The sequence below is a fragment of the Falco peregrinus genome, chromosome 18 (genome assembly GCF_023634155.1).
Source record: "Falco peregrinus isolate bFalPer1 chromosome 18, bFalPer1.pri, whole genome shotgun sequence".
NCBI lineage: Eukaryota > Metazoa > Chordata > Aves > Falconiformes > Falconidae > Falco > Falco peregrinus.
In genome coordinates this window covers 2,506,791-2,532,260 of record NC_073738.1, presented here as the reverse complement: position 1 = coordinate 2,532,260, position 25,470 = coordinate 2,506,791, and the positions used below count along the sequence as shown (strand labels likewise).

At 39.4% G+C, this 25,470-nt stretch overlaps 1 protein-coding gene across 12 annotated transcripts in view; it reads left to right on the top strand.

Annotated features, from left to right (window-relative positions):
• IKZF3 (IKAROS family zinc finger 3) overlaps window positions 1-25,470 on the top strand; it is a 38,025-nt gene that overhangs the window by 5,512 nt on the left and 7,043 nt on the right. For 6 of the 12 annotated variants that reach the window (XM_055789804.1, XM_055789805.1, XM_055789801.1 and 3 more), the window contains 6 exons: window positions 85-138; window positions 1,375-1,485; window positions 14,407-14,667; window positions 15,358-15,525; window positions 17,214-17,330; window positions 24,106-24,222. In XM_055789804.1, coding sequence (XP_055645779.1) covers window positions 85-138; window positions 1,375-1,485; window positions 14,407-14,667; window positions 15,358-15,525; window positions 17,214-17,330; window positions 24,106-24,222 — 828 coding nt within the window. The remainder of the gene's footprint in view (window positions 1-84; window positions 139-1,374; window positions 1,486-14,406; window positions 14,668-15,357; window positions 15,526-17,213; window positions 17,331-24,105; window positions 24,223-25,470) is intronic. The other 6 variants (XM_055789808.1, XM_055789809.1, XM_055789807.1 and 3 more) reach the window with 6 other exon arrangements.

Below are 25,470 nucleotides of genomic sequence, written 5' to 3'. Positions count from 1 at the left end.
GTTCTAAATAACTATAAATAAGCATTATTATTTATATAAATATATATAAATAAGCAACTCAGACTACTTTTCTGTCTTTTGCAGATTCACAGGCAGGTATGGACCTAAGTAATTCTCAGGAAAAGCCCGTGGCTGCAGGTACTGTGCTGTTCAGGTTATGTTCTTTCACTCTCTCTTGAAAATTTTAAATTTAAATGGAGAAAACCACATGAATTTCAGCTCATTTAGATTCCCAGGACACTGAATAGCATGGTCACAGATACAAAGATGAGCATTAAAGGCGAAAAATAAATTCTAGAATTGAAATAAAACTGTGGAAGTTCCATATAGTATTGGAAGATGATATTAAAGGGAAAAAAGACCATAGCAGGAAAGGAAGTGTTTTCAGGAGAAAGCTGGAAGTTCTGATTAGGGAAGCAAGAATAACGTGATTCTTTTGGTTGACTGCTTTTCTGAAAATATGAAAACAAACCTCTTGTGTGAGCTGGATAAATGTTTTAATCAAAATACAAAACTTTTTTTCAGATCCAATGTAGCATTTAGCCTGAGAAGGACTGGGTTTTTCACTATCCAACTGTTAATAAGTTAAACAACTTTAACAACAGTTTCACAATGTTGCTGTGAACTCTAAAAAAGTCATAGGATTGTTGAAAGAAAACACTGTCAGTTTTTTAAACAAAATAGTGATCTAAAGTTTACAGAAATATGCATAATATTGCGTAAGCCTATATTATGGATTTTGTGAAAGAGGCTTTAATTGAAAAAATTCACCCAAATAAATCTCTCTATAGTTAAAAATTTGGCTTTAGTTCAGAGACGAGAGGCTTGGATTTCTGGGACATACTCCTGTCACAATGATCAGCAGAAAACTTTCTGGTAGTGTTGATGAAATAAGCAGAGAAGTGCAACTGGGTTCAAAGAGGCTTCCGATTAAATGTGCTTGAGCAGTTTCCTGGCCTGGGGCCAGAATGATTAATATTTTGCCCAAATGAACAAAGTAGAGCTGTGATTTCTCTTCCATGCTCTGAACCTGCTTGCTTGCTTACCTCCTAGCAGCAGTTCTCAGAAGACCTATGATATATAGAGTTACACATACTGGATTTTTTTCCTGTTTTGTTGTCATTTAGAACAACCTCCAGGTTAGTTAAATCTGAGCCAAAGCTTAAGACTTAAAGGTGTATATTCTGTGTGAGCGTTTGTACATGACTTTGGGAAGCAAATCCACTAAACTGCAACTAACACATCTATAGGAAGGACATTGTGGGCATTGTGAGCAATACTGGGAGTCTGCAGATACTCTGAGGTGATTACCTGGAAATATTCTTGGAGCATCAATAGTTAATTATTGGGTGCGGTGGTTGTTTTTTTTTGCAGAAGGACAGGAGGTTTTGACAGACTGTAATCTGAACAAATCCCAGGAAATGGAAAATATGGATATTGCAGAAGATATGAAGGAACACAGTCAGTCTAATGAAGAAGCAGGAGGTAAAGTGGAGGTTGAATTCTGAAAATAATAGTTACATTTTGTCTTTTTATTAATCTGATTATGCTATGAGAGTGATTAGAAAGTTTATTCTGGATCACAGCTCTGGTTTTCCATCATGTCTATAAAGGGAATAACAATACAATTAATTTAGAGCATTTCAACATGCTCTAAAGGCAGAGCAACTGTTGTCCATAAGGGAACCTCACGTGCATTTTATGAAGGTCACTTTTAAAGGATCTATGAAATATGGATAGCAAGATAAAAACACACGTACATATGGTGAACTCCTTTAATGTGTGTCGTAGCATACAAATTCTTCAAAGTATTTTGCCTGTGACATATGGGTGTTAGGACTGCACTGTTTATTAATGTTGCTAATCCACTCTGATATCTGAAAAATAACTTGGCTATTTAAAAAAAAGTCATTTTTGAAAGAAAAGACAAGCTACCTCAAATTCATAGGACAAGTCAGCCCTGTAAAATTTAAAACTGCAGCAGTAATCTCGTACTTTAAACTGTGGGTGAACAGAAAGTTGGTCAGTTTACCATGTTTATTGTTTAATTTGAACAGTGAACCCTTCCTGTACAACTCTGAAAGAAGACACAGGTATGAATAAATTATTAAACCAGTATGTACTATTTTTTATTTAAGAGGTTCTACATAAATGCATATTTCTGTGTATCTTTAAAAACTAGGAGGTCCTCTTCAATTACTAGATAAAAGAAACAGCTCCTGGTCTGGGCAGTCTTACAGGCCCTCAGAGTTCAGGATTTGAATGTGTGTATATGATATAGATAGAGAACAAGAGACTCTGAATGTCCTCCTTGATGTCGAAGCTCATCAACTGAAATCACAGCAATAATAAACATTCCTGCAGTGAGCTGAGCTTGTTCATTTATGCCAGTTCTCAACCACAAACAGTGAAAAATGCTGCCTGGTAGAGGATGTGGTGTACATATCCTGGGGAAAAGACATATATTGTTTTACCAGTTTCACGTTGCCTTTCAAGTGCTGTATGTCCATGGCAGTACAGCAGTGTCAAGACGAATTATGTCTGTGGCTTTGGTTAGTAGTTTTGAGGTAGCGTTTACATATCACATGTATCAAGTAAATCACTAAAGGCTTGTCTCTGTTTTGGTTGCCCGAGTAGCCTTGGTTGTTCCCTGTAACATAAATGTGATTTTTTTGGACTAAATGAAATGTTCAGAGGTTAAACTTTTGCATTATTAAAGATTAAACTTTTTCTATTTATTAACAAAATACAGAACAACGTAAAACGCTCAAGGGAGTGCTGCACTAGCAGAAAAGTCCTTGAGGAGGGGGAAATTAATCTTACTTGGGTATCTACAGCACTGATGTCTAGAGCTGTGTTGGTGTCTGGCCTTTCTTGATGGTCAGTGGGGAGAGAGCACGCAGATTTTCTGACCCAATTTGGGTGTCTGACCTAGGATGAAATGCCTCACATCCCCAAAGTACCTGCTGCTTAACAGGGCTCCGTTTATAGTCGGTGGGGAGAAGCTTAGTCTGGATGTCTGTGGTGTAGAATCTAGCTTGGGCCGGTGAGCTCTGCTGCGGGTACAGGAAGCCAGGGCAGGGTTTCTTTCACAACCTGCCCCGTACTGACCATCCAAGAGGAATTGCTCTAGCTTTTCCCCACCTTCCCATTCCAGCACTATGTCTATCCTGCTTGCACACTTGGTGTCATGGCATCAAGCAAGTCTTTTTTCCGTTCCTTGATTGTCATATGCCCTTCAGCTTCAGTACCATTTCTCAGGCTCTTTTTCATATGTTTAAGTCAGGTACAACTTAGATGCTGGTGGGAAAATATTTACCTTGATACTGCTCCTATACATAATTCATTTTTTTATATGGCTGCTGATATCTTAAAGTCTCTTCACAATTTGTTTTGGAATGCAAATACTGAAAATTTACATCTGAAAGATAATGCTATAAATATCAACAAAACATCATTTCACCCTGATAGGCTCCCTTATCATTAGAGTGTTCATTAATTATAAAGTGAGTACGAACCTATGCAGTACCACCGTGCTCTATGCAGTACCACCGTGCTCTATTCTTTGATTCTCACTATAGGAACAAAGCAACGATTGCTAGAAGAAAGCTGTTTTAAACGCATAAAAAAGGTAACTACAGTATCTCAGTGTAAAATGGCACAAAATAAAATATATATTGTGTTTACTTCATTGCTTCACATACAGTTCTCTACAGTCATTCTGATACCGGAAGCACAATAAATCTTAAATATTTAAGCATGCTGTGCTAGTACTCTAGACTGTGCGAGTATCAGCAGATGCATTTAAATTTCTTCCTAGCACCAGTTCAGTTGCTGTTGGATACTAAAATTCACAAATAATCTCAGCTTTCGTGTTGTGCCTACTATATAACAGTAGCAGTTACGTTAGTCACTGCGCAGTCCTTGTGGGTCAATAACTATGTCTTACTTCTACACTAGTGAAACCACATTCTGACAGTGCTGCCCTGGTGGCAGTATTATTTTTCGGGGATCACTAACCTTGGTAAAAATTAATATATAATACTCTCCAGAATCACAGAATAGAAATACTGTCAGTATTGGTGATGGCTCTTGGGAAATGGCTTATGTCCTGCCTGCCTGAAAAGTCTGTCTGTTTATATATATATATATATATATATATATATATATATATATATGTAAAGCGCTCTATTTGGCACTTTTCCAAATGTGATTGCTAATACTGTCATTAGGTATGAAATTTGATGAGAAATAATGAGAAATATTTGTGTGGTTCTCATAAATGTTAATGACAGTGTCCATGATCCATCCCTTTTGCGAGCAAGCAGTTTCACTTCAGACTCTTCACAATTCATTCTGCAACACAGAAAACTCTCCTTTTTTTCCTCCTGATCTCCTGCATGATCCATGCCCGCAGGGTTTGTTCCATCTGCTGAAGGCCATCATAAGAACATGAGGCCACTGACTCATAGAGAGAGATCAGGCATTTGATAGCCTGCTTTCCACTGCCTTAATATGTCTGTAACATCTTTTTCTTCAGTACTATTATGTCTGTTTTTTCCATGTTGTGTCAACCATTCATAGTAAGTAATCTTCCAGTTTCTTGAACTGCACATTTTTTTGTGAATCTTGTGTTATTGATGGGTGACACTCTAAATACATGGTGGGGACTTTTTCTGAGACTTCGGACAGAAGTTGGAGCCTGGTCAAATCTAGATGTTGTCTAGTTTGGTGGAGCCTTTTATGCCAGATCTGCAGAAAGTGATACTGTGAACCTGTCAAAAGGCTATGGAAATTTCATTAAAGGCACTAGATCAAGTAAGGCATAGGGCTGAAATGTCATCATAACTGGTGCTTGTCTGCTATAAGAAAATCCACTTTTTTAGCAAACAGTTCCGTATTTGTATGTATTTGTACACCGCTGAGCACATGCAAACACGCTGGCTGATGTGGTGTTCATTATGTCTGTGTCGTAACTGATGAAGGTGAGATGCCATTCAATTAAAACAATTCAACCTGTCCTATTGTACACCCCTTTGAAAAGGGCTTCAACTGTGATGATTGCTAAGTATAGGGCAAACAATTAGGCAGAAGGCTATAGTAATATGTTAATTAAGAGCTTGATGGAAAACAAGGGAAAAAAAGAAAGAAAAAACCCTTTTTTGGCCTCAAGGGAATAGAAGCTGCATGCTGTGGTGCACATGGTGTATGCTTGCATGCAACCATAAAAATACACTGTTCCCATGGCGCTTCCTGTATCTAGTCTGAAAAGAGGCAAGCAATGAGACAGACAGGGAGGAAGCGCTTAATTTCCCTTGTTTCTTTATGCACCCCCAACACTGTTACCTTTGGTGGCCAAAGCTGAAGTGTCTTTAATTTAAAACCGAAATAAAAAAAGCCACGTTCTCTCCTATGGGAGTCACAGTCAAGCACAAGTGTTTAATTATGTCTTAATTCCCTCCTCTCTTGAGGCAGACAACTTTTTGGGTGTTATGAATGTTAGCGAGCTTTCATGGTTGCGAAATAAAAAGAAATAGAAGCCACATTTGTGGTTTATGGATGCTAATTGCTGCTGCACTTAGGTGTGTGAAAGGGGGCGGTTAAAAGGCTGGAGTGAGACAGGAGAGGATGACAAACCCTCGCTTTGGCGGGTACTGAGGTTCCAGTGGTGCTGCTAGCACACGCACTTATCTGCTTGAAAAGGAAGTGCCGTTTTTTATCAGAATATTACATCTCCCAAGCCCAGATCGAGCCCTGCCGCTCATGGGACTCAGGGGTTATCTCACAACATCAGCAGTGCTGTGCTGCAGAAGTTCACTTAACAGGGGATTTCTGTGAGTGTTAAAACTAGGCAAGGAGTCTGTGCTGCTTAACTGTGTCAGGTCCCCGCTTTGGTGCCTGTGCATGAACTGAACCTAGTTTCGTCTGAGTCTTATCAACAAAAGATCCTCTGGAGTTTGTTTTAGCTCTACTATCCGCAGCAGGAATGCTGCCAAGCACGTTCAGTGACATCAACACCGTCATTGTCACCACAGCCTGCAAATGATTGACATCAGCTTGGACTATCCTGCGCAGTGGGGTAGCCCAGAGCACCCAGGGCTGGTACAGAAACTGGGATCTTCTGATTGCCTTGAAATAATCAGAAAAGTGCAGCTATGTCTTGTTCTAATTAACCCATTATAGTTAGCAGAAAATAGAATTGGCTTTTGAGGTATCCTGACTATCAGATGTCTGGAAGGAGGATGGATGCACAGCATTATTCCAATAGATGATGGACTTCTTTCCATAACTTTTAAAACAGCATTTTTCTTCACTTATTCTACAATGTGTGCATCGGGTTAATAGAAAATAATTACTTGAAATTAAAGGTGAGAGGAATACTTATTCCTTTGGCATCAAAGGAAGGTCTAGTTCAGGGTAGATGAGTTGTGGTGTGTTCCCTCCCCACCTCCCCCAGCAGGAAATTGGTGAAGATGAAGAAAACGTCCTAGGAACTCAAATCACATGTCATTGTAGAAAATAATCTGTTTTCAGAAGTATGGGTTGGTGGAAAGGAAATCAGTTAATTAAGATGACTCATGTTTTGCCCCCAAATGAGGCTGTTCATTTGGCAAAAAATGTGTGAGTTTAAGGGGCAGGTTTGCCACTGTTTGTGCTGCTGGAAAGGTATCAGAAAGCAGAAATAAATGCACAAGAGTCAAAACTTTGCTAAAACGCAGCAAATAGTTCCATGTGCATTGGAACTGATGAAACTTGGTTTCCAGTGGGCTGGTGTCTTGTTGTTGGCTGACTTTTAGTTGGATGATGCAAAGTTTGCATCCTGTGCTAGATGCCAGGTTTTACTTTTGGTACCTCAGGCTAGCTTTGCTGCGTCCTCAGTGCCATCTCCCGTCACACTGCATTCAGCTGCTCCAGTTCTTGTTCCTGTTTTTGTTCCCTCTGCTGCTTTGCAGGAGCTGTTAGGAACTTTTGTTTAATTCAGAGCTCGGTTCTGTACATTGTTGTCGAACAGTCTGTTGCTGCACCTCACCTGCCAAGTGTGCCAGCCACACTGGCTGTTTTTCCTGGTGCAGGAGCACCACCTCCAGGAGTGGTTTTGGGAGATGCCGGTACTCCTGGGCGTCATTGAACAGACAAATTGTCAGAAAAGATTAATTCTGAGATGCCCTCTCCTCTTCCAGGTAGGATTGAATTTGGTGTACAGGTCTGAATGTTACGAAGCAAACACAGAGTGGAAGCATACGCTTCTATAGAAGACCAAGCTAAAAGTAAATCACAAGTATTTAATTATAAAAACCTCATTTTGGAGAGAAAGTAATCTATAATTCAAGTCTCAGAATGCAGATTATTTACTACTGGGAAGTTTTTGATAGTTGAATCAAATCAATACAGTTAGTTTTGTCAAGATTAACGTGTTCAAGGATTTTAAGCAACATCTTAACCAAGCTCCTGTCTTCAGTTTATAGGTGTTAAAAATCTCCATTGATACTTATCGCTGATTTCCCTGTTCTTCACATTATTATATTTTCCTCTTCATATGATATTTTTCTAGTACCAAACACAAGAGTATATTGCATTGTGAGGATAACTTTTGGGAGATTAATTAGAAAAGGCTAAATGAAACTACACTTGCAACTTCTCAGATTTGAAGTTCATTTGAAAAAGCAGTTGACCAGAGACGATCATGCCTGAGTGGTCGTATTAATAATAGGTCCCTTGATATAACTAATGAAGGCTATTATCTGAATTTAACATGTGGCCTTTTTCAGTCTGACTGTTAGGTCCAGATGTTCTCTGATTAACTGTCTAATTGAAGTCTGATTTAACGGTTGTGATTGTATCTGGCTTTCTGGACTTCAGGAATTGTCATTTTAGAAATGTTTTCTGTGAGTGATGTTATCCTAACTGTAACAGAAGGGAAGAACTGACACAGGTTCATCTTTTGCTGTGTTCCTTTTTCATTTGTTTTTGGTTTAAGAGGGAGATTTTCAAGATATTAAGATTTGAAAGGACGATGTTAACAGGTGTCATAAATGAAGCAAAAATTCATCTGAGACAGGCTTTGGAAAATCTGGGCGCTGTAGGCTCTGGGTGTGGGATAGCGTTCCCTCTGATCCTCTGTGCTCCTGTGCAGCGCTATAGCGTTCCTTCTGATCCTCTGTGCTCCAGTGCAGCACTGGGGAATAGGCAGTTGAGGAAAAAGGCAAGCTATCGACACTTTTTTAAATTAAAAAAAAAAAAAAAATAGAAGTCCGTGATAGTTTTAGCATAGTACTAACCATCATTTTCTAGCCCCCAGTCATATTGTCTCAGGTAATAACATTCTGCTTCCACAAATTCTGTTTGTAGTGTCAGTTAAATGTGTTCTTTTTCATTTCCTTCCCGAAACCCTGGCCTAGCGCTGCCTGGTGTTGCTGTGCAGTTTTCCTGTTCATCCCCAGCTTTGGGGGCACTTAGGTTTGGATAACACTTTTCCTTTATCGCTATTTCTGTTAGTATAACTGTAACGTAATTTGGAAACCTTTGGAATGAAAGTCCTAAAACCCCCACTCGATTATTATTAGGCAGAAATTTGTAATAAATGGGAAATATCAGGTATGAAATTATAGATTTACAGAGGAATATTCATCTTTATAAGAAAGATTCTAGGATTCGAATAAGATGCTTTAAGAACCAGTTACTTAAATCAAATTTCCTGGCTCTCATGAGCTTGGGGATGATGCATGTTGTTTGATTTATTTTAAATATTTTTTTTGTAATTAATTGTGCAAATAGATAAATTATACTGTGTTTTAATGATAGAAAGACATTGGTATTAATGAAGTAGAAAACACACATCCCAGTGCTTGGAAAATGATGCCTGGTTTTTTGTTCTTTTTTTCCTTTCCAATTCTCAGTGCTGCATTTCAATTTGATTTGTTTCTATTTTTGTTCAAGTCACAATAAAAACAAGAAAACTCATTACCATAGAGCATGCACTCCACAAAGGGGAATTATGAAAGTTTCTCTCCTATTTTTAGAAGTGAAATTTCCACCAGGTGCATACTGCAGTGGTTTATTTAGGAATTGCCACTCAAGTATGCTTTATACAGTATCTAAACAAAATAGATGCTTGGTTTTTTGTACAAAAATGGGTACTGAACAACAGTACTAAGAAAATACTGGAAGGCACAAGGACAAAATCAAAGCCAGTTATGTCCAAGTAATAATTTTTAGTAAGCCAAGGAAGTGAAATGTGTGGATTTCCAGTGCGCTGTCAAACAGAAACACTGAATGTAGTACTTGTGATTTTTTAGTGCAGAAGAATCTGGTTTGGCCTGTAGTGACACAAAAAGGGCGCTGCAGCTGTGGAGACACCTGAGTGGGACAAGTCCAGTGGCATACGCGCGCTGTATGAAGGAGTACATGTTTATTGCCACTACGTCTTCATTACTGTTGTTGCCACTGCTGCCTGGCTGGAAGCAGATACTGCTTCTAGGTGATTGCTTCTTCCTTTGTTGGCAAACAATGATCTCATAAAATCATTGCTGCTGTTGTAAAAAAAGCGAGCTTATCACTGGAGTCAGTGGAAGGAACAAAGCCAGGTTGGGCCCAAAAGGCTTTAACGCCTTTCCCTTCCCTAGAACTGGTATCTGCAGTGATGTAGAAGGCAGATATGGAGAAAAGTTGCCTTATTGCTGTGTTACCTCTATTAAAAAAAAATAAAAATCTCACGTTGCTATTATGTCACATCACATTTTATAATTCCCCATTACTTACAGTCTCCAAATATTCAGTATATCCATGTATGTCACGTGTCATTGATTTCTTCTTGTTATGTAAGAAAAACCATAGGTATAGCATTGATTTTGTTTTTTAAATAATTTTGATGGGATGTACTGCAAAGCTCTCTCTATTCATTAAGGAATATGGTTGGGTTTTAATTCATGACATCTCTTCCCCCACAGCACGTTAATTCCATTGTAGAGGTGTTTGTCATAAACATGCAGGATTCTGACTTTAATTTGGAAACTCCGCTACTTTTTCAGTTTCACCACGTGTGCCTGTTCTGTTTCTAGTTGGTTTAGGTAAAGGAATCTCGCATTCTGGGAGGGGACAACTCTAGTACGTGTGTGCTAGGTTTTGGGTTGATACTGCTGTTTCTGGGGACAATTTGTGGGAATAAAGGTGATGAATCATCAGTTAATACCTGTCAGATCCAGGTAGTCACAAGAATCCTTCAGTATGCACATGCATAGACTCCCTTCTTGTTCTTTGGCATCTGAATTCTATTAACAGCTGTCAAAACGTGGTAAACTATTTATATGCTTTCACAATTTGTTTAATTGGATAGTTAGGAAATGGCATACAAGAAAAGCTTTTCTTTTTTCTTTTTTTTTTCTTTAGTCTGGCTGAACATCTGTAGCATTAGGGGCTCATTATCTCTGAATTGGCATAGCAAATCAGCAGCATCATTAAAACGCCACATTAAGATGATTAAGTTTCTTTGTTATCCAGTTGACTTTTTGCATGTGCTGAGGATTTCATGATTATGACCCCACTCCTTGTAAAACACTTGAGCAACATCACCCTTTTGTGCCGTTGTCTTTAATAGCTTCTGTTTTTTATTCTTTGTGCTTTTCATAACACTACTGGTAAACTTTGCTTAACAACAGTGCAAAACTTACATTCTTTTCTCTATACGTGATGCCAAGGTCTTGGATTAAATATAGTAATTGGGGGATTTTCCTTCTGAGACTTCCTCCTGGAGAGAATAGCAAAGATAAAACTCTAGCTTGTCCTAATTGCTGCTATTGACTTCTTTTTTTATTCATGCATTTTATAGAACATATGCAAGCCCTGTTCATGTGGTGACTCAGTCTGAAGTTGCCACCACGGCTTTATTTTGGATTTTTTCCAGAACCCATTGTTTTTACAGTGTTTCAGGTGAAACAAAAATATTACTCTGGAGTATGTCTTTCATCTTGTAATCATCTCCCCAGGAAATGAAACCATGTGCATCAGCCTTAACGCATCACACTGGTACTTTGTTGTGTAAAATCTACAACATTTTTTTTCTGCAGTGTGTATTACCTTCATGAACTGCCTGAAGAAAAATAGTTACCTGGGTTGGACACCCTGAATGTTTTTTTCCTCTTACAACTTCTTTACTTTCCTGAGCATCGAAGAGATGATAGCACTTCTTTTTTTCAACTGGGGGAACTTTGTTAGTGTTGTTAGGGATAATTGTGTCTTTCCTCAGTTAAATTTTCCTTTTCTACTTGAAGTTACAGCCGCCTTCCTCTTGGTTAAGGCAAACCAGCTTGGAAACTCCCTGATGTCATTAAAATATGTTGATATGATGTTTAAGTGACAGATACCTTTCCACACAGCTGCCGATCTCCTGATCTCACAGTATTCCCTGTGTGTGCCAGTGCACAGAACAAAAGTCAGGGCTGAAAAAGGAATTTGGTTGCTTCAGACCTCTGCAAGCACTTGGTTAATTTTAGGCTGACCTGTAGTGAGCTGCCTTTTCCTCAGACTGCTTTGTACCAAAGATTCCTTCTGTATTGCTGCCAGGAAGACAGAGTGAAGTCTAAACAGTAACAGGTGTGTTAGGACAGAAAAATTCCAACCCTTCTAACACTTACTTGGCTAAATAAAGCCTCTTCCCTAGTGGCTTCTGCTGGCTGTTGTTCTCAGTCATCAGAAAGTGAATTTTTTCCGTTGAGGTTCTTCAAATGCCTACATGTAAACTGCAAAGCGCTCGAGCTTTGGTGGATATTGCTGACGGCTGGAGTAGCAGTGATGTTTGTTGCAGGGAGGCAGTGGTGGAAAAGCCTTGATCAGAACTCAGGTGCATCCTTCACCACCACTATAAGAAAACACAAGTACTGCAAGCAGTCAGCATGCAATATGGAAAATGCAGAGGTAATTATTTTCCACAGTGGAAGCCTAGGATGGCTTGCCCAGTTTGTGCCAGTCAGCAAGTGCTTGCCATGGGGAACTCAACCCAGCGTTCACGCAGTGCTATGTGAGCGCTGGCGTAGGTCTGTAAAAGAGTGAAAAGCTGTGAGCCATGAACTTGTGGTGAGAAACAGTAGAAAACGGTAGAGAAGTCTTCTCAGTTGGAGTTTACAACTAGTTATCCACTAAGCGATTGCATTTGATGCAGACAAAAGGTGAGACGTTAAGTAGAAAGTGGGAATTGAAATTGTGTCTGAAAGTACCAACAAGGTGCAGCTGCAATGGGTACTTCCTTTTACCGTGCTGTGCAGGATGTAGCAAATTATTTTGGAGCTGCCTTCTTCTGAGAGGGAAAAAAAGCCCAAACTACCATCAAAAACACTTTTTTGGGTTGGTTTTTTTTTTTTTTTTGGAAAAGAGATTCTGTTGAAAGCTGCTTTCAGCAACTGGTAATAATTTTCCTTAGCGTGATGGAACTGGATGTATAAACTAATTTTAGAGTCTTGATAGCAGAGGCACCCTTGCTCCCTCAGACATGAAGTTGGCAGCAGAAGGTACTTGCGGAGGAAAACCTGTTTCAGTGAAACTAGGAATCCCTGGGATGTGAAGCAGAACTAGTATCGAAGCAGGTGCAGAGAAAAATGGCCCGTTTGTAGATGAATCTAGAGCTCCCTGTGACCCTCTGAGCAAACAGCCAAACCTGTGTGAGCTCTTCTGGGACCAGGGCAGTCAGTCCCAAACTGACTGAGTCCCCAAACTAAAAAATTTTCAGGATAGGGGGATAAAACCATACAATATGCAGGAAAAAAGCACCATCCTTCTGTGTGTATCATCATCTAGGGAGAGCACCAAGGGAAATCTTGGAGTTTTCCACCCTACGCTGTGGATGCTTGCATAGGATGAAGAAATTATCACCCACCTGTTTCTTCCACCTCCCTTCAACCCAAAGATTGATAGATTGGCTGGGCTTCATAAAACATTTAGGATAGAGGAGTGATTTTATCACTAAAATATAGTTGAGAACTTTGACTTCACGAAAGCATTGGTTGCCAGATCTTCATTTTTCAGTGCTGCTTTTATGTTGCCACCTCATTTTCACTGTCACCCATTGTTTGTTCTTGGCATTTGATGTGGTTTATTACTCAGAACCAGAGCTAATACATATTCAGCAGTCCAAGTTCTGTACTTTGGAGAAAGGACAAGTGATTAAGTGCCATATTTAACTGTCTAACCCTCAGTTTGAGAGAGGAGCAGGTGGCCAGGAGAAGAATACTTTCAAACAGGAAACTATGTGTTTTATCTCTTGGTGCTTTTCTTCACTTGGTAGCTTGAGGCATAACTCAAGTTTCAGCCATAGCCTAGCTCTGGTCTAGATGGAAAAGCAGAAAAAATCTGTCCTGTCAATTAGTAAAGATTTTAATGCAAGTGCCAGTAATGCTGGAGTTAATAGTGGAAAAGAAATTCAGCAATGTAAGTTTGGAATTGTCACCTGTTCATATAGTGTGACCAATCTGCTTATATTTTTACATGGGAGCATTATTGTTAGTAAATATTTAGTAAATTTTTATAGTTAGTAAATTATTAGCTACTTGTTACATTGTCCTCTTGTCGTGAAATTGCATTCATTTAAGGCAATGCCTTTGGTTTTCTCGGGACATGGCTACAGGTTCAGGAACCTGTTGAGAGGCCACGGATGCTGATCTTTATGAGTCTTTGGGTTCTTTGCCACATACTCGTGATATGGCTTTGGACAAATCTTTTAACATTTCTGAATACATTCATTGATTTCTTTACCCTGCTTCTGCTAGTTTTACTCACACAGTAACCTTATGATACAGGTATCAATATTATTGGATGCTCCTCACACATTTGAGATGTTTGGATAAAAATTGTAATTTGCAGGTAAAAATTAGGATTGTTTATTAGGCCTAACTCATGAGAATCTGTACCATGGGAGCATTGGAACTCTTACACTGGGTCAGACTATTTCTTAGGCCTGTTTCAAGCACCAGAGGTTCCACAGGAAGATAGAAGTAACCTTTTTAATTTGTGTTTTTCTGTATTTCCAATGTGCGGGAACAGCCTGAGACACCAATTTCTGTAGGCTAAGTGTGAGCTGTAGGAATAAGTATTTTCTTACGAATCCTGAATAGCACCCTGTAATTGCAGAAGTTTGTACTGTATTATACTTTAATAATGTGTAGAAGGAAATTATCCATCAAAGGTAATTAGCAGGCAGGTCAGTATTTTTAAAGGTTATCTCACTGTGAGTATCATTAAGTGTACATGACCCATGAAGATTCATATCTTAATGGCATTTTTTCATCTTTGGATGTTCAAGTAAAATATTCAGGGAGATTGGTAATGTAATTTTATGTAATCTTTGAGTTTTTTTCCTAAGATCCTTCATAGTGCCTAAGATGAGCATCTTTTCATCTTTTTGCTTTGTTTTACCTGCAGATGATGTGGTTAAAGTGAAAGCTGAATACAGTGAAAGAGAGGAGAATGCTTTAAATTCAGAACATATGGAAACCCCAGAAGAATCTGAAATGACTTACACCTATCCCAGAGAATATAATGAATATGAAAGCATAAAACTGGAAAGACATTCTGGCTCATATGACAACATCAGGCCAGCTAGTGGAAAAATGAATTGTGATATCTGTGGATTAGCCTGCATTAGCCTCAATGTCTTGATGGTTCATAAGCGTAGCCACACTGGTAAATATCCCTATATTATTCTTGTAAGAGATGAATACTGAAAGGATAGTAATTTGTAAGCTAGACTACTTATTTTAAAAAAGGATACCAAAACCAAGATTTCCTTGTTCTACCCTTGACGCCACGTGTGATCTCTAGCAAGTTACTCACTTTTCTGTGCCTCATTTACCCACCTTTCTTACTGTCAGGACTGACTATTAGTAAAAGCATTTTTGTGAGGCATTTTAAGAATTTTGGATGAAAGGCACTATGCAATTTAAGTATTTCAGGCACAAAACACAAGTTAGATTGGTTTTGTGCCGCCATTTCCAGTCTGTATCTGTATTTCTCTTTGTGCTATAATTTGGCAACAAGCCAGTGAGCATCTTGGGTTTTGACCTGCAGTAAGATGAGACTTTTTTTTTTGCTTTTTCTAAAAATTGCTAGCTTGTTGGAATCATCCTCCTCCAGAACACTTATTTTCATGGAAAAACTGTACAGTGTTTTCTATAGTCGTACATATGTTACAAGAAGCTCTGACACCAGAGCTGCATGTAACTCCCACTGAAGTCAACGGAAGGGCTGTGTGTGTTTCTGTAGAAATAAATTGATCCAGTATCTCATTCTTTCCCCTTCCAAAAAGGAAAGGGTATGAAGACAGCATGATACCCACGTAACCATTAAATGTCCTTTTTTGTATGTCATTTTAAGGTGAACGGCCATTCCAGTGTAATCAGTGCGGAGCTTCCTTTACTCAGAAGGGTAACCTCCTCCGCCACATTAAACTACATACGGGGGAAAAACCTTTTAAATGTCATCTTTGCAGTTATGCCTGCCAAAGGAGGGATGCGCTAACAGGTCACTTAAGGACACATTCTGGTAAGTGACTTCAGAGACACTTCATGTGTTTTAGACGTGTGTCACTAGGACACTAGGTGTGAAAAAGAGTCAGCCAAGTTCGCTCAGCTGGGCTAGTTCTGAACAGTGGGCAGATAGCAGCGACCACTCACTCTGCCTGCTGTGCTGATGGAACCATCTCTGGGCTCAGCTCCGCTCTTAAGGCAGAAAGAGGGCACAGGGAAACCTGCTGTCACAGCTGTGTGCTCTGAGGAACAGCCAGCCTCAATGCCTGCTTGAACAAAATAACTCCTTGGTGTTTTCAAATGAGTGGAGCTAGCTGTGCCAGCAAGCTCTGAATTTGAGGAGTAGCGTGAAGACATGCTTTGCTGGGACTCCCGGTCCTACCCTGAGCTGTTAGGCTCTAGAAGCATAATCCAGGACAGCACGACTATCGCCAGTGAACACCTCACTGTTGTGTAGTGCCTTTCATCTGAATGTCTTAACATGCTCAACAAAGACCGGTGTTTTTTCTCAAGCCTGGTAGGGTTTTCCATCCATTTTACAGATGGGAGAAATGAAGGCACAGAGCTGATGTGACTTGAATAACAAGCCAGGTATAAATTAATTAATCATAGTTCCCCCAGTTCTGTAAGAGCCAGGTTGTGCTTACTCTTTTGATTTGTGTATATCCTGTGTTATACAGCAGCCTAGAGAGAAAATATTTATTCTAAATGATAGATGTTATCTCTGCACTGCACTTTACAGAAAAAAAAAGAAAAGTACAAACTCACAAAGAATCAAAGTTAAAAATGAGATTACCTGACATGGATAAATGAGATTCTGATTTAATCAAGAACCGTCACAGTGGTGGTGACTGTCCCCCACCAGCACAATGCTAAAAACATCATGCTTCAAACACATCATGTAGTTATTGTAAGTGAAGTTTTCAAGAGCTCGCTTATTAAACAGTATAAAGAAAGCCTCTTCAAGTGAATCACATAAAGAAGCCAACAATTGCATTAGCAGTAGGGAGTGTGGTCTCGCTGCACATCATACAATGCAAGGCTAGTTATATTTGCTCTGTCCAGGGATGATATTTTGCCAGGGTGTGTTAGAGGATGTCTGTTCACAAAACAGGAATGAGGTACTTTAGGAAGTGCTTCCCGTCCTTGTGTATGAGGTGCTGGGAAAGGCTGTGTGGATATCTTAGTTAAATGAATTTGAACCATAGTTTTCTTTTCCATAAATGCCTTTGGAAAATAAATGAGCCTCAAATATGGTTTGGGTTTGGTTTAACTTCATCAGTTTCATGAAATCCTTGAAAAAATTCTGTAGAGACAGGACCTAGGTCAGAAGGTTAGGACAGTTGCAGTCCTGGTTTAGCAGCAGTAGAGTTGGCCTTCCCTAGGGAAGTTACGCCAAGAGAAGTTGTCAACTGCAGCAGGGTGGTAGGAACCTGAGCTCCTGGGAACAGTGTCCAGTTATAAGTCCTCTTCTTTTCTGGTCCTGAGCTCAGGGGATGAAGAGGAACTCTGTGTGTCTGGTGGGCTTCACCCTTACATAACCCCAACTTTGTGATGATTACAGTGCTCATAAACTTAACAGAAATTTAAAGCATTCTCCATGAGCTGAAGATATGCTATTAGTAACTATATACTTCAATGTCAGGGAGACGGTGTTTTAGTAGTCTCTTGTAGTTATTTTATCCTGCACTCTTATTTTTCTAGTGGAGAAGCCATACAAATGTGAGTTTTGTGGAAGGAGCTACAAGCAAAGGAGCTCATTAGAGGAGCACAAGGAGCGGTGCCGTACTTATTTGCAGAACGCTGGCATGTGCGAGGCTGGTGAGTTTATCACATTACAGTGGTTTTGGTTTTTTGGTTCATTACAGTGCTTAAAAAAGGGCATCTGGTAAGCTGTTAATGCACAGCCTGAGAAGTTTTTACTACAGCCATTTTCTGTAACCTAAAGGGCTGTAACATCTTATAAAAGGGTCTGGTTTAATGCATCCCTCAGGCAACTAGTTAAAGAATGCTTTTATTTTAATCACTTTTTTATTTCACAGTTACTTTGAATAAAACATCTAAAATACCTTGTACGCTGCATTTCTGTAGGTGACACAGTAAGTTAAATTATTCCTACATTAATGCTATTATGTGGCTTATTTTATTGAAAGAGTTGATGCCTGTGGTGGTTGACAACAGTTCTTCACACATCTCAGCCTGTTTGACGCTTCTTTTTCTTTAGAATGAAAACTGTTAGTCAGCATTGTTAGAATTTGCAGAAGTTTTAGTGACATGGATCTAGGGCGTGGAAATGGGATGGTATCCTGAAGATCACTGATAGATCAGCTTAGGAGGTAGTGAGAGATGAGGGACTTCTTTTAAGTGTAGAGTTGTCTTTGGAAAAGACTGAAGGTAAAAGGTATCAAAACGTAGTTTTTCTTATTTTCCTTTTCACAGTCTCAGTGCTGCAGTTCTGAAAATACTTTAGTGAAAAATGACTGCTGTAATCTTTGAGCCTGCTTTGCCTGAATATTTCAAATCCTAAAATGAACTTGTGTGATATAAATCCCACAATACACCAGTAAGTCAGGAAAGAATTACTTTTCCCATTCAAAGCCAGGGAGTGGTTGTGACCTCCCCAAAGAGAATACAACTAATCTATAGCAGAGCTGAGTCTACAGGTTCAGCATTTGGGTTCCCGTTTTTTTGCTCTTCAGCCTTAAAACCAAACAATAGAAACATAGAATCGTAGAACAGTGTGGGTTGGAAGGGATCTTAAAGATTATCTAGTCCACCCCCCTGCCATGGGCAGGGACATCTTCCACTCACCCAGGTTGCTCCAAGCCCTGTCCAACCTGGCCTTGAACACTGCCAGGGATGGGGCACCCACAGCTTCTCTGGGCAGCCTGTTCCAATGCCTCACCACCCTCATAGATAAGGATTTCTTCCTAATATTGCATCTGAATCTCCTCTCTTTCAGTTTAAAGCCTTTCCCCCTTGTCCTGTCACTACATGCCCTTGTACAAAGTCCCTCTCCAGCTTTCCTGTCGGCCCCTTTAGGTACTGGAAGGCTGCTCTGAGGTCTCCCTGGAGCCTCCTCTTCTCCGGGCTGAACAACCCAGCTCTCTCAGCCTGTCCTCACAGGAGAGGGGCTCCAGCCCTCTGAGCATCAATAACTTTAAGGAGCTTCCTAGTTTTGATTGTGAATTTCAGATAGAATTTTCTTTACAAGGAAAAAAGTTAAACTGAGTTTTCAGAGAAGAAAACTAAAATGTAAAAATACACTTAAAACAGCAGTGTTTACCAAGGCCCTTTGATAATGAAAAAAAAAATAATTTATTCACTGATATGCTTATCAAGCAAAGATTCTGCAGGCATCATCCCAAGCTGGGCCTGAAAAATGGTGTGAAGGCCCCTTGATGATGATGACTCTGTGGGGACCAAAGTCCTGACTCTGTGCAGAGCGAGGAGGCTGGTGTGTCAGGCTTTATGACACATGCACACACAAAAAACCGCCATGAAGAAGCAATGATTTAACAAAGTTAGAGTTTTATAGTTTTTCGTGGGCTATCATCTTTTCAGCAAATGACATGTTTTTTAGAGCATTAGTAAAAGTAAATGGTTATCAGAACATCAGCAAGTTTTGGTTTTCATGAGAACCCATACTTATTGTAACTGTGGTTTTATGTTACAGTACATACTCCCATGATGGCAATCACTCTGAGATGTCCACCACGTGAAAATGGAAAACATGATACCTACTATAGATTTCTGCTTTTAAATGATTCTCATGGTTTATATTCATTTCAGAATAGCAACATTTCACTTATCCAGAATCTGCTATGTAGTACTTACTGCAGTAGTACAGCATGCCTTAAATTGGTCACAGAGGAAATGTAAATTTCCAGTATGACACGATGTGGCTGTACCCTATACCTTTAAGACCTTTGCAGTTTTAAAAGTCTTGCAGTGTTTTTGGTGGAGTAGTAAGTTTTATGAAAAACAGGAACTCCAGTCTTGCTGAGGCATTTCCATTCGGTTCTCTGATATCAGCACTATGTTAGATGACAAAATCAGAGAGAGGGAAGGCTGGAAAGGACCTCAGGAGATCAGTTAGTGCATTCAATTTGCTTTTTTCCCCTGAAGTGTAGCATTTTGCATTTGTGTTTAGTGAATGTTGTTTTTTTGATTTCTGACCATTTTCCTACTTATCCGCATTGCTTTGAATTTTGATACTTTCCTGAAGTCCTTGCAACCTTCTCATATGGAACCATCTTTAAGCACAAGTGTGCTCTACGTGCCATCATCCAATAATCAGTTAAAATACTGAAAAGCATCAGGACTGTAGTAACCATTCTGGCTGCTTTTTATACAACGTTTGCATGTTCCAAATGTAGCAGCCTGGAAATATTTCTGAAAGAAAGATTTTATGCAACAGTGTTGTTAGCACATTGCTCAGTCCCTGATAACAATCTCTGGTCAAGTTGCTCTCATTGCACAGTAACTCACCTCTCTTCCATTCTCCATTATTTAGTGACCACACAGAGATGCTACAGGAAGCAATGCCTCTAATTTGAGCTCTGCTTTGTACTTCAGGGTTTTGTGAACAAGGCCCGCATGTTCTAAAAATTATACTGATGTTGACAGTGTGACAAAAACCACACTATGGAAACAATTCAGTACAGGCTGAATGATCGTGTGTTCGTGCTGTGGGCTGGAAGGAGAGCATCCACTCTGTATGTCTACAGAATGACATAATGGCTGGGTGACAGCACTGTTTTAGAGAGGTGGCTTGCCACCCAGTGATTACAAGAAAACATAAGCACTCATTCATAAGGTCTAAACCACAATTTTTCTTCTGGAAGTGCTTTATAAATGTAAGATCACCACTGATGTGTAACACACCGAGGGTGGCCGTAGTACTTGGAAGCACCACAGAGAGATTTCAGGCGGTGGTCAGGGAAGGCTGTAACTGGTCGCTGGTGTTAATTGTGTAGGAGGTGGTGACCTGAGTTTGAACGTGGTCAGGACATTAGAGCTAAACCTCATCCTGCCCCTGTGTGAAAATACCACTGTTAGGAGCTTGGCTTTCCATGTAATTCCAGAGGCACATGTGAGAGCACCGAGCAGATCTGAACAAGAAGGGAAAAGGGTGATTTATTTGATCTGCAAGGTTTCTTTTAGCGTCCTGAGGGTTTTAGTTCTTTTCTGGCCGAGCAGTTGAACCATCAGAGGTATTTAGCTTGCAGGACATTTCAAGATCACAGTCTGAAATAGGTTAAGTGTTTTTGAAGTCTAGATTTTCTTTATGACTGTGTGTTATTTCACAATATAACTTTCAGTGAAGCACTTGACCATTTCTGTCAGTCCAGCCTGAAATTTATTTTTAGATATGTGTTATAGTTAGATAATTAGTTCTTTATACTAACGTCACAATGTGCAGTGGAATCATCTAGTGGATAAGGTAATTGAAGAGGGAGACAGGGCATGATTATTTCTTTCTGTTTGAGAAGTCTTTGGAGAATTTTTAGCAATTAAAAAACCACATTTCCTAAATACTAAATATTATTCTTAGATTGTTTCATAAGTGATCCAGAAGAAAGAGGTGGGTGAGCTAATTTTAAGTTAGCTTTTGGATAGAGAGCAGTGTTGTGGGAGAGAATCAAGTGCAACCACCTTTGTCTCAATGGGAGCAGATAGTGTTTCCCTAAGGAAACGGAGACATTGTCAAAGACCTTCTGTGGCACATAGAGATTTTTTTTTTTATCTTTGGGAAAAAATGGCCGTTAGTAAGGAGTAGAAAATCTTCATGTGAAAGAAAAGACCCTCAGCATTAAAATGAAATGGCAGGCAGACAGCAAGCTGAAAGATTGATAGTTACAGATGTCCCAGAACATACTATATAGGTCAATAGTTACTGTCTTTTCAGCAATCTCTTCTGAGTGAAGACTATTGTTACCTCTGCAGGAAGCCACTTGTCTGCCCTCTTGACACTAATTTAATAAAGTTCCCTTGTTAGCACATAAATAACACTGACAAGACGAGTAGTCACTGATACACTGTATGCAGCTTCCAGTGTGTTTCTAGGGCTGGCTGAGGACTTACACAAATTTCACTCTGAGTTCTCTCAGAAGATAGAGAAAAAGATTCTGAAAATGTGAAATTAAAGCTTTAATAGAACAAAAGTACAACCCATGAAGTTAAAGATTGAGAAAAAGAGGAACTAGAAGAACAAAATAAGAAAAATGAAGAAATGGTAGGGATCATGGAGCTGCTTTTATGACATGGATGAATTGCATTTTCTTTCTTTTTTTCTTCTTTACAACATAAATTTTTTAATATAGAACACTGTTTGTATTATCTTGTTCTGGGTAGTTGTGGGTTGCTGGGGTTTTAACATTTAAATTACTATTGTTAATGACTTGTGCAGTGATCCTGTCAAGATTTCAAGCTTTCTGGGTCGGGAGCAGTTCAAACCTCAAACAGCAGTTATGTAAAGAAAATACAAAAAGCTCAGATATTCCAGTTTTAGGAGCATGAGAGTTAAACAGAAGTTCTGAAATTAAAAATCTTGTAACATTATTCTCAAGAATTAACTAGAGCTTCTGGCCAAAATCCAAATGGATGGTGATGTTCTGCCTGTAACTTTCCCTTATAGTTTCAACCTAACCTGATCTTTTGTCTCGCTTTATGTAAAGTGCTATGTAGTGTCTTGGTAGCTCATGCTGGAAGCAGGTGCACTTTAGCAGTTGATTAATATATTTATGCAAGTCTCTCCACACACTAGAGTAATTTGGAATAAAAGTCAGACTGGAAAAGCAGTATGTTATTACCTTGAAGGCATCGTGTATGCATGCCCTCTGTGGGCCTGGTTATCATGTATATCATGGAGTTACAGCCTGAAGAGACAGGAGTAAGGTAGTGCTGAGCTGAGCCCTATTATCCCATCCATCCTGAGTCATATTTGTAGCTAGTATTTGTGGCATTGAGTACTTATGAAGCACTTTACATCTTCAAAATGCTGAACAAACATTAACAAATAGTTCTGGCTGAGGTTTGGTGAGTCATGGTTGGTGCTGCCTGACTCATATGATAGCAGTAACAGCAATAATAAACAAGTAAGGAGTGACTGACTTTGAAATTTATAGGGAAATGTTGCACACTAGGCTATGGAAGGATGATACTGCATTTTTATCACTTGTACTTAGTAAACTGCAATTTAAGTCCAATAGTTAATAAAATTGCGTTTAGCAGGACTGAAGTGATACCCAAGTGCTTGTATCGTTTTCCTCTGACATTACTTCTCCCTTGTGTAGATTATGCTGCATGTATTAGGTATACTAGTGCAATAGTATAATAACACAGCAGCCAGGATTCTTTCACGGTGAAATATGACCTTTTATATTACCTTGGGAAAATAAATTACCCTTCCTTGTCTTCGTTTTCCTCTATTCCGATTCCAACTCTTAAAGGCATGGGCAGTCTCTTAAAACATGTCTAGTTTTCATCACAGTGGTTCCTAACACTGAAACTGTTTGTGCTACTTTTTAATATAAAAGTACCACTAACTGGTACTTGGGTCTTCAGGCGAGAGCAGCCTTTTTGGGGTAAGCTGCAGCAGTTATGTTCAGTATTAGTCTGGCAGTAGCGATATGAGGTGGCAGTCCTTCAGCTTGGCTGATCCAGCTCAAAAGCCTGTGCAGCCTCCATGAGGTGAGAGCAAGCAGCAGTTTCCGTGAAATGGTGGGCACTGGTTAGCCTAGCTAAAGGAGAACTGTGGAAAATGGTAAGATCCTTAAAACAGTCAGTGGCCCAGTCTCAAGGAAGTGATCATAAGGCACGTGTACTTTTTCTAAAAGTAGAAATTCTGGAGGGTGTAATAACCTTTAAAACACCTAATGCTAATGCTTACAAATGTGCCAGAGAGAAAACACTCTTCATTAGTTTTAGCTGTAGCATTTCAGAAAAAAAAATAAAATTAAGTGGTAATGACACCTGGGAAAAAAATGAGTTAAAGCGAGTGTTGAAAGGTTGTATTATTTTGATTTTAGTGGAACATTGATATATTTCATACAAGTTTCTCAGTGATTAGTTAAGAAGGCATTGATGTATGGCTGATACCTAAAAAAGCATACCAAGAGGACCGAATGTCTTACAGTGAAGTTTTGAAGCAGTGTGTCGGTCTGCAGGTGTCACACAGTCTTACTCAGAATAAAAAAGAAAGGCTAACAGAGGTTGTATCTCCATCTACATTTTGTAACCAACCCTTCCAGCCAGTTTATTTTACACTTCCTCTTGCTAATGAAGGTATTGGTTTTGTATGGTTTATGCTCTCCTTGCATGAGCTCAGGACTGCAAAATTTTGTGTGTTTCTGTGCTTGGTTCCACTGACCGCAACTGGTCCCCAAGGGCGCAAAGAGCAAGAACGACAGAAACAGCAAAACAAGTTTACATCAGATCTCCAAACTGTTTCCTCCCAGTTAGTGTGGCAAACTCCGGAGATTAAACCATTCATCTCTTCCTTTTTTTTTTTTTTTCCTTTTCACCTACGTGTTTTTTGTTTTGTTTTGTTTTTTTCTTTTCTTTTTTTTCCTTTTCACATTTTCCAAACTAGCAAGCGTGGAGGCAAGGCACATCAAGGCAGAGATGGGGAGTGAAAGAGCCCTTGTGCTGGACAGGCTAGCAAGCAACGTGGCAAAGCGAAAAAGCTCAATGCCTCAGAAATTTATTGGTAAGAACAAAAAACCTTTTCATGTGCAACAGCTAAATATGTGCAAGTTGTTAACCTGTAGTACAATGCCTCTGCTTATTTTAAATATCCTTCTCAAGTTTATAATCTAATACAAAAGAATATAAATAAAGTAACTTTGATTATTCTGACATGGGTTTAGTGATTTGTTGTAGGGGCTTGATTGAAATAAAAAGAATATATTCTGTTAGATACTTAAACTGAATGGAAGCTACTATTGTGCTTTTTGTCTATTTGTGTAGGCAATTTACAAATACATTTTTATGAGCTTCCATGTGTTGTTTTCTGTACCTGTGCATTTGAAATGTTCTCTGCTAGGTCCTTTACAGGAAAAGAACAGGAAGGCTTCATGCTGTTAAGAGCTGAGAGCTCTTTCTAGTCAGCAGGAGCTGAAGATACTTGCAGGATGCATGTGTGGAATAAGGCCTAAAGACAGAAAAGGATTGGATTTCTGTTAGTCATCCTGCTGAATTTGAATATGATTTAAAAATATCAAATCCTTTCTTGTGGTAATTTAAGCAACAAGGTGTTTCCATAGCATTTTCTTTGCATTTAATTTTATATGATCAGAGTTTTGCATGCTGGGGATCTTAAATACTAGTTCAGCAGGTTCTGTGTTTGCAGCAAATGCCTGATCCTCTCGGCTAGTCTTATTTCATTAACTTGCCTTTTAAGAAAATAAAAGGCAACTCTTGTGTCCCGAGTACAGACCTTAGTCAGCAATTCTGTATTATTAGTACCAGTAATGCAGTAATGCCTGATTTGTTATATTCTCTATGGTTATATGAAGTACTGAGTTCTTATTTTTCTTAATAGAAACTTTACCTTCAGCCAGGGGGCCTGTGTGGTGGCTGATGTTCACACACATGACTGGGGAGGGGAGAAGCGTGGGGCTGAGGGTGCAGGCAGGATCAGCTGCTGTCAGACTGACCCACCTGGCAGAGGGATGTTCTGAGGAGCTGTTCTCGAACGTCTGGGGCTAAGGGCCAAGCTTAGGTAAGGGTATGGTGCTAAATCCAGAGATAGAGATATATATATAGAGATAGATATAAAAGCAACTTAATTTTTGAAGGTAATGTAGCTCTTAAGGGATTTGGTGGGGAGCACTGGACTTTCAGCTATGAAAACCGGTAACTTTTCTTTAGATATCTTACTATAGCTTTAAAAAGGTCACTTTTTTATACAGGAAAGTTAACACCAGCACACTCTATCTGAGTGCCTTCGGGTACT